Source organism: Carassius gibelio, chromosome B13 (assembly GCF_023724105.1).
Source record: "Carassius gibelio isolate Cgi1373 ecotype wild population from Czech Republic chromosome B13, carGib1.2-hapl.c, whole genome shotgun sequence".
NCBI lineage: Eukaryota > Metazoa > Chordata > Actinopteri > Cypriniformes > Cyprinidae > Carassius > Carassius gibelio.
In genome coordinates this window covers 15,524,202-15,533,439 of record NC_068408.1, presented here as the reverse complement: position 1 = coordinate 15,533,439, position 9,238 = coordinate 15,524,202, and the positions used below count along the sequence as shown (strand labels likewise).

The following is a 9,238-nucleotide window of genomic DNA, read 5'->3' as shown; positions in this document are numbered from 1 at the left end:
GCATTTGTTTTCTTTTGAAAAGTTGCAAAAAAAAAATTAAAAAAAAATACAAACATAAAGACTAGAACAGTTTTGTAAGCTTCATAACGGCTAATTCTTAATGCATGAATACCATACTTCCAAATTCCTCCAATTGTAATAACAAATGACAAGGCTGTGAAAAAAGTAACCTATACATCTATTGTAAAATACTATAATCTGGTTTTAACAATGTGAATGACTTTAACTTATTTAGTTTCATCTTAGTCATGATGAACTCAGCGGGAGACCCATGAACATAAAAATAGTGCATCAATATCCATTTATAGCACAGCCAGTATACTTGCTACTATTTAATTAAGTAATGCGGTGAAAAACAAGCCAGAATATAAAGAGTTTCCCCATTTTTTTAGGGCACCTTTTATTGTATTAGAGAGTCATTTAGCATTGCTTAACATATATCAATTGTAACTACATGGACTTTTTTTTTCTCCTTACCTACTGCAGATCATCTCAACAGCAGAAGTGGCACAGTACACCAGGAGTATTGACAAATGTAATTTTCACTTGTGACATTTCAGCTTTTACAGAAGCAGAGAAAAACTTGCATATAAGAAGTCCAAATAAAACCTCTCAATGTAACAATACTTATGGTTTAAAACCCTCAGATAGGGTCAGAAGGCAAATATTTTTTCCCCCAATTTCTGTAGAAAAATAAATAAATAAAAAAAACTAGAATTTCTGCATTGAACATTCAAAAAACTTTTGACAGCCTTAACATAAAATGTATCGTCATGGTCTTGGAAAACATTAAAACCAATAACTGACTTGGTAAGAAGGAATGTATTATTCTGTGGGACCAAAAAATAAATAAAATTACACCGATTAAAACGCAGTCATCATTGTCCAAAATTAAAACTTATTTCAACTTTGTGTACAGACTTACATTAAGACTTTTTTTTTAAACCGAAATGATAAAATATTCAGAAGAATGAGCAAACAAACACCAAGGCCCCACGCTGATGTTTTATGCATGTGAATGTTTACTGTATTCAACTAATTACAGTGATTGAGATGGTTAAATCCCTGTCTGTGTGCTGGGAATCAGGGGTGTGATTTGGCTTGATTTCGGTCAATGCCTTTGTTTTCTGGGATATGCTTATAGGTGCAGCCATTCTTAATACAGCCATTTGTTCTCCAAAAATAACATTCATTAGGCTGTTTGCTGTGGAAAAAAAAAAACATTACCATTAAACCATAACTATCGAGTTACACAATATTATAAAATTACTGTAATATCTATTTCATATCTTTAATTTGAGGAATAGGTATTAAAAAAAGCGCTTAAAATTAACTCATTTTCTGGCCACCCTAGAGGTACAGGAGTTTGTTGGCACAGATTTAAAAGAAATTAAGCATCATCACCAACAGAATATTGCTCACCAATGGAGTGAATGGGTGCCATCAGAATGAGAGCCCACATAGCTGATAAAAACATCAATAATCCACAGTGATGTAATGTATTTAAGTTACTGTAAATTAACTCTCCGCTTTTTGAATGTGAGTACATGAGCAGTATATATAGCATTTCCTGTTCCACTGGAATCATGTGGATTACTGGTGCTATTTGGACTCTCATTCTGACGGCACCCATTCACTGCAGAGGCAAGCAAGTGATATACTGTTAGATTTCACTCAGTAAAAATAGGTAAAGGGTGTATTAAAAAAAAAAAAAAGTTATGATCATACATCTCAAATCAAAAACCTAAAAACACGAAATGCAGACACATGTGTACTCACCCATTCTTCCCTGAGGACTCCGTAGATGCATCTCTGGACACTCCAAGACGTGTGTGAATCCTATCTGGATAACGCACCACTAAAGTTGTCCCATCAATGGCATAACCCTGCAAATCACAAAAACAAAGATAGACTTATTTTCCCCCCTAACTGAAGATCTTCATTTCAGTCGAAACAAGGGGCAAACCCCAACCACTGATATCACCCGAGAAGGGTTGGACATATTATAAGCAGCTCTATGGTCATCTGCATATCTTACAGTCCACTGAACAAAACAACAGGACAAACATACTCACATGGAATTCTTCTATGGCTTTCTCACAGTCCTCCTTCTTGGCGTAGTTAACAAATGCACAGCGTCTCATCTGTAACACTCTTACACTATGGACATGCCCAACACTGTTTCATAAAGATACATTTATGCAACTTAAAATGTGCTCCATCCCATCAATGCTGAATAAAGCATTTTACTGGTTAAAAGATGTTTGCAAAACAAATAAGGTCACTTACGATCGGAATAAGTCATAAAGCTTTGGCTCTGTTATAGAAGGCACCAGATCTCCAACCCAGATAGGGAATAGGTCTCTGTTTAAGGATGAAAGACTCCGATTCAGATTCAGGCGATTTTGAGGTGAAAGGTTTTAGCACAAATGCCTGTACGTGCGTGTCTTACGGAGGATGACGATGAACTGGAGAAGCGGTTGGCATACTGGGTCGAGGCTGATGCTGAGGAAGAGGTCTGAGGGGGAAAATAGCTGGAGGTTGTGGGTTTTGCTTTACGGACATAAACTTGCATTCTCCAGGCGCTAGGACAGGGCTTAAACCTGCATAGAACAAGAGTTAATTAAATTAAATCTCAATGCGTTACCTGTATTTGTCCCCCTCACTATTCAGATTTATGAAATCAACGTCTTTGTTTACAAAAAAAAGACTAGGAAGGAACAAATAAGATAAGTGGACAAAATATGCCCCTGCACATTTAAATTAAAACATTTTACTTCGGTCATGATTAAAGTGAAATGTGAAAATGACAACAAAAGTGTTGATTGTACATTTTTATCCGCTCACGATGCATCAAAGATTTCTTTGTACACTTTTTTTTTTTGGCAGTGTTAAGCATCGTAACCAATTACATACACATCTGTTGAGTAAAACCAATAAGGCCTTCATTCATCTCAGAACACAAATCAAGATATTTAATGAAATCCGATTAAATCAGATATCTGAAATCCGAGATTTCTGGCCCTTCCATAGAGAGCAACGCAAATACCACATTCAAGGTCCAGAAAGGTAGTAAGAATATCGTTCATATAATCAATTTGATAGTGGTTCTATACCTTCAATTTTATGAAGCTATAAGAGTACTTTTTGTGCGCAAAAACAAAAACCAAAAGATAACGACTTTATTCTGTTGCTGTCTATGCAGGATCCAAAAGCTCTCAGATTTCATCAAAAATATCTTTGTGTTTTGTGTTCTGAAGATGAAAAGTTCTTTCAGGTTTGGAATGACATGAAGGCGAGTAATTAATGATAGAATTGTTATTTTGGAGTGAAAATTAAAAAATCTTTAATACATAAATTGACAAAATATGAAAAAAAAAAAACATTTAAAGAAAATGTAAACAATTGCATTACAAATAAAAAATAAAAAACCAAGAACTCGCACCCAGGGGGCAAATACTGCCCATTAATAGAAATGTTAATGATATATATACATGGTTTATCATATACATATATAGACATTTTATCAAGTATTATCATACCTGACAGACCAGAGAGACTTTCTAAGGCTTTTTCTACAGTTCCATGAAGAATAAGGGCATTTGAACTCTGCTCTTTAGTGAATCCCATTTCCTGTTTATGAAACAAGCATCTCTCGACATTACCATTCTGCTTCTTTTTTAAAACAGACAACATAAAACCAATATGCTGCCAATATTCAAGCAGCATCAGCACTAAAACAAAGGGTGATCCATTAGCGATTCTCAACCACTCACCATAAGCTGCATGAGCTGCACCCTCATCATTTCCTCAGCTGCGTCCTTACATGTGCCGTCCAGTTTTAACACTTCATTATATGTAACTCTGGCTTCATAGTATCTCTGACAGATGGGGAAACAAGATTGTGATAGAATAAAATAGCAGATGGGCATTTGTGGATGAGCCTGTACTCTAAATGATGGATGACACCGTCTAAACACTAAAGCAATACCTTCAGTCCAACAAGCGCTTTTCCTTTTCTGTAAAGACCTTTAATCCATTTGGGGTTCATAGAAAGAGCAATATCAGAATCATTTAAAGCTTTCTCATACTGCAGCATCTTTTCATAGCAGTAAGAACGATTCCCAAATAACCTGCACCACAGAAAAACAAAAACACATTAATGTGCAACCTTTGATCTAACTAGAAGTTATGCTGTAATTAAAACTATCAACACCTACTTATACTCTTTAGGATTGTGTTTTATAGCATCTGTAAAATATTTCACAGCCATTTCCAGGTTACCTGAGATGGCATATTGGTTACCTATAACTATAGAAGAGAAGACGGAATTAGGAAGACGTTTCATGACTAAGCCATTTTTAGAGAAAATAAATAAATAACTCCAGTCGCACCTGCCAACTCCATGCTTCTCGTAATCAAATCATTTGTATTGACAATCTCCTCTGACTTCTCCTCCTTGATATCGATCTAAAGGAATGACAATTTAAATGTTATGGAAATAAAGAGTATGTCAAAAACTGGTTGCTTCCACAAAATGGTTGAAGAGGATTATGGTTACATAAACATACTTCTGCAAGAATGTTATACTGCAGTATAAAGGATTTAAAAGGTGTATCTTCTGCCCACCAACACTCTTAAAAATAAAATAAAGGTGCTTAAAAGGTTCTTCACAGCCATGCCATAGAAGTACAATTTTTGGTTCCCCAAACAACCATTCATTCAAAGGTTCTTTAAAAAAGCATCTCTTTCTTGCCTTTACCTAAAGAACCTTCTTTCACCACAAAGAACTTTTTGTGAAACAAAGGTTCTTCATTTAGACAAAAAGGTTTTTCTATGGCATCGTGAAGCAACTTTATTTTTAAGAGTGAAGGCTACATTTAATTAAACACCGTAAAACAATATTTCTTTTAATATTATTACAGTTTAAAATAAGCCATAAGCATACTTGGAGGAACCACCTCTTTGATTATCTTAAAATGTTATTTATTCCTGTGAGTTTCCAGCATCATAACTCCTTTAGTGTCAGATGATCCTTCCAAAAAAAACAAAAAAAGCCAATTTCCAAAGAAACATTTCATATTACTATAAATTTGTGGGAAAATGCACTTCTTATTTAACAACTCTTCATTGTTTGATGAATAGAAAGTTTTTAATCCAAATTCATTGTGTGAATGCCATGATTAGAGTCATGTCTCAATTTGGCCGTTCAGCACAAGATGTGACACAATGCTGATATATGATGTCAATAAACAGGCTAACCCACAACAAGACAAAGGTCCATGTTTATGGTAATTGTCTGCATTGTTGACAACCATTTTAACATAGGTCAGAAGTTGTAAATTATTCAGAAAACAAATGAATGCTGTTCAAGTTTAATTTCATAATAAATTTGTGAAAATCTGTACTATTGCAACCTGTCTGCTTGCTGTACAAACATGGTGTTAAACAATTTTGAAAAGAAAGAAAGAGGAAATATTCACTCTTTTCCAAAACATCTCTCAAGGCAAGAAGTGACAAAATTCAGAGTTTATTTATCCAGATAACAAACCCAGGATGCCTGCAGAATATCCTACAATCTCACTTTTATACAGTTCTTAAGCAATTATCACATTGCTGGTGCTTCCCTTCATTTTCTCTTTGGAATCTCCTCAATACTCCCATCACAACTATTATATGAAAATCACATGCAATTAATTGTGCAACCCTGCTATTAGACATCTGTCTGACATATTGGATTACAGATTTATGAGTCGTTCCATTACAAGTTAAAAACTATTTTAATTCCACTAGGATGCAAGCACTGTAGTTATCATATATTCACCGGTTTGTCTGCGAAGCTCATCTGAATTAGCTATAAATAATGAAACATTACACATCACAGAATCACTAGGCAGTATAACACCAGATATTTGGACACACAGTGTCTCAAATGAGAAAATAAATGCGTCTCTCTACCAACCTGTTTTCGTGACGGAGTGGTGTCTTTCTGCTCAGAGCCACATGGTTTTCTTGAGTTTATTTGATCATGTTTCTTGTCATGTTTGGGTTTTTGTTCCAGTTTGCGTTTGGCAATAGCAGCTGCGTTTGACACAAAGCAGCTATTCATGTCAAGCTCCTAAGAAACAGAATAAAGCACGGCCATGAAAATCAGCATCTTCCACTCAGTGAACAGCTCTATCTATAAAACAGCTCACCTCTGGTTCCACAGTTGAGTCTTCCTCGCCATCGTCTCCGTTGTCTTCACTACTGCTATCACTGCTCTGCACAGGAGCTGAGGCGCATTGAGGACCAGGAGGCAGAGATGAACAATTTTTGTTTTTCATTTTATTTTCATTTTTACCAGCATGCTTAATCTTTTCTGGTCCAGGGTCAACTTGAACCTTTAATCAAAGAAAGAAACAAAAATACACTTTAGACTCCACCAAGATCAAATAAAGTCTGTCTTTTCAGTGAGACAAGCACAAAACGATGAGGTTTGATGTGTCATCGGTGTCAAACTACTTCATTTTACAAATCCAAAACTTTTTTCCTCACCAATTTATTTTTTTCTTTATCTGCATTCTCCTTTTCTAATTTTTCCAGCCGACGTCTCTCCTTCTGTCTCTATTGTAATTCAGAAAAATACAGCTTAAAATATTCACACTTTTTTCAGATAAGACTTTTTTCACTTATGCTCTCACCATCTTTTTCTGTTTTTTCTTCTCTGCTTTTTTCTTAAGTTTTTCTTCTTCATCCACTAGCTCTTTTGCATTTCTTTCTGCTTCCTAAAATAAAAAGAAATGAAATCATTTTCATTAATCTTATAAAACAAGATAATGATTGAATCACAGGTGTTTGACACAAACCTCAGCTGTTATGTGTCTGGATGGTTTTGGCAGACTTCTTTCAAGGAAGTTGCGAGAAAAGCCACAGTATCGGTTGTTTGTACGGAGGGCATATCTATCGTCATTGTCATCATCATCATCATAATAATAATCCTCGTCAGATAAATCTTCATACCCTGTAAGAGCTGCAAACCGATCCAATCCTGGAACTTTAATACCAAAATAATTTGCTTAAATATAATAAAACCTTAAGAGTAAATATTATATAGTGATCCGGTTATTATCTTTTACCTTGAAGGAGTAGTTCACCCAAAAATTTGCTGAAAATGTTACTCATCCACAGTCCATCGAAGATGCAAACGAGTTTGCTTCATCATAACGGATTTGGAGAAATTTTGCATTACATCATTTGCTCAGCAATAGTTGATCTCTGCACTGAATGGGTGCCACCATAATGAGAGTCCAAACAGCTGATAAAAACGTCACTGTAATCCACCTGACTCCAGTCAATCAGTTAATAACTTGAACACAAAAGCTGCATGTTTGAAAGAAACAAATCAATGGGGTCTATAATCCATAATAAGGCTTCCTCCAGTGAATAAGTACTTCCCCCGTTGTATAATATATTTTAAAAAGCTCAAGTCAAGGAGTTCTAGATGGCAAAAATCTGACTTTATTGGTCAAGACAACAAAGCTGAGATGCCTACAGTACCTCTAACAATCTCAAACCTCTCTTATATGGTTAATAACAAATTATCTCATTTGCAAGTGTTCTTCTACTTTTCTTTTTTGACCCACAAGTATTTCTCTATCCTGTTGAGTTCCTTTTTAATGGTAGTACACATCCTTAATATTTTTTTTTTTTATGATTATATTATACTTCAAGGTTCCTTACTAGAAAATTCAATAATTCATGTAGACATAATATACACATATACGCTCACATTAAAATGTTTTTGCTTGTAAATAGTGCATGATCTGTGCATATTTCTCTCCAAATTCAGAAGAGATAACTTTTTCAATGGAGAAAAAAATACTATGAATAAAAATAATAAAAATACTACTTTTTCAGCCGGAAGAAACAGTTTGAAGTTGATGGATTTATTACAAACAAACAACTTTTTACTTTACAAGACATTCATTGACAGACTAAAATCGTGGGCATTACTTGAGAATTCAAACAGCTGATAACATCACATTCTGATGGCACCCATTCACTGCAGAGAATCCAATTGTGAGCAAGCATTAACTGAATCTGTTCAGAAACAAATTCAGCAAATTTTTAGTTTTGAGTTGACTATTCCTTTAAAATTAAGAATAAGAACTTCATTAATACAATAGGAACTCTAATATCGAAAGAAAATAAATCCATAAATCATGCAGCCTTGATAGACTTGAATATTTCAGTCTGTGTTACAGAATCAAACAGTTCAAGTGCATGTAAAGTTTGAGAGCACTAGAACATGCACAATATTAGGAGTAGATTTAAATTATTCCAATTATGAAATAATTCCAAAACTTCTCTTCAACCACTGATCGATATAGATCAGGGTCTACAACAGGTTTTAATTAAGTGACCGTGGATGACTACTGGGGCGTGCACAAGTAAGATAAATCATGTCTTACCAAACCTATAACCAAAACTTAAGGCATCTAAAAAGCTGTGGTTTGCAGGTCTATCATTAATCAAATCGACCACTGTCTCCTAAAAAAAAGGAGCACAGAAAATAATAGTTACAGACTAAAACCTACAACAAAAATAATGCTGATTCATATCTTCTAAATGAATTTACACAAACGTAATTACTTACGTGAGTCCGCATGAGGCGATCATTTTCATGCAGCCGGAAGTATTCTAAGAGCCAGTGGAAAAACATATTGTAAAGTTTGAACACGCCTCACATACATAGAGACACACAAATAATGAATTGAGTGGTATAATTCTGCATATGTCATCAAAGCATGACTGTTCTTTCGTATACCTCTTTATTTAGTATGTAATAATAATAAAAAAAAATATGCGATTCATAAGCAAGGCAGAATTAATACAACAAGAAATGGCAAATTCTTGCACAAATTCTCCACCATTAGCAAGCACGTATTGTTAAACGACACATCTTCAAATTAATTATTAGAGCTACATGTGTTTGGCGAGCAGGCGAAGTTTTGGTAACGTTAGACGTCATAAAAAAAACAGACCTTAAGCAAATCTTACCTGGTCCTATGGTATTCTTTCTTGACATTTTAGCGAATATATTTATATAATTATATGAAACTAGTTAATTGTAAATTATAAAATATTTAAGTAACTTCCAGATGGTTTAACATTCCTTCCAAACGTAGTGTTTTCTCGAGATTCTCCTCCTTTGCAAACAGTGCGTGCTCACACGCATGCGCATATATACGTAGAA

General features: G+C 34.6%; 1 protein-coding gene across 2 annotated transcripts; it reads right to left on the bottom strand.

The window, feature by feature from the left end:
• Window positions 1-368: 368 nt before the first annotated feature.
• Window positions 369-9,214, bottom strand: LOC127970098 (tetratricopeptide repeat protein 31). Of its 2 annotated transcripts, none has more exons than XM_052572357.1 (18): window positions 9,043-9,214; window positions 8,639-8,682; window positions 8,454-8,532; window positions 6,849-7,012; window positions 6,684-6,767; window positions 6,538-6,606; window positions 6,198-6,383; window positions 5,963-6,118; window positions 4,395-4,470; window positions 4,221-4,311; window positions 3,992-4,133; window positions 3,777-3,881; window positions 3,543-3,633; window positions 2,453-2,603; window positions 2,290-2,364; window positions 2,076-2,178; window positions 1,780-1,886; window positions 369-1,204 (listed from the first exon to the last, which is right to left on the bottom strand). In XM_052572357.1, the coding sequence occupies exons 1-18, from the start codon at window positions 9,068-9,070 to the stop codon at window positions 1,084-1,086; spliced, it is 1,872 nt and encodes a 623-aa protein (XP_052428317.1). In that variant the 5' UTR covers window positions 9,071-9,214; the 3' UTR covers window positions 369-1,083. The 2 variants fall into 2 exon arrangements, with proteins under 2 accessions (XP_052428317.1, XP_052428316.1); XM_052572356.1 differs by having other exon boundaries at window positions 6,849-7,036; window positions 9,043-9,213.
• Window positions 9,215-9,238: the final 24 nt, after the last annotated feature.

Bases quoted from the DNA above. Each gene is read 5' to 3' on its own strand.
- LOC127970098 (XM_052572356.1), bottom strand. From the start codon at position 9,070: ATGTCAAGAAAGAATACCATAGGACCAG. The intron at 6,384-6,537 runs GTGAGGAAAAAA...CTTTGATTAAAG, and splicing joins ATAAAGAAAAAAATAAATTG to GTTCAAGTTGACCCTGGACC. The intron at 3,634-3,776 runs GTGAGTGGTTGA...TTTCATAAACAG, and splicing joins TGCAGCTCATGCAGCTTATG to GAAATGGGATTCACTAAAGA.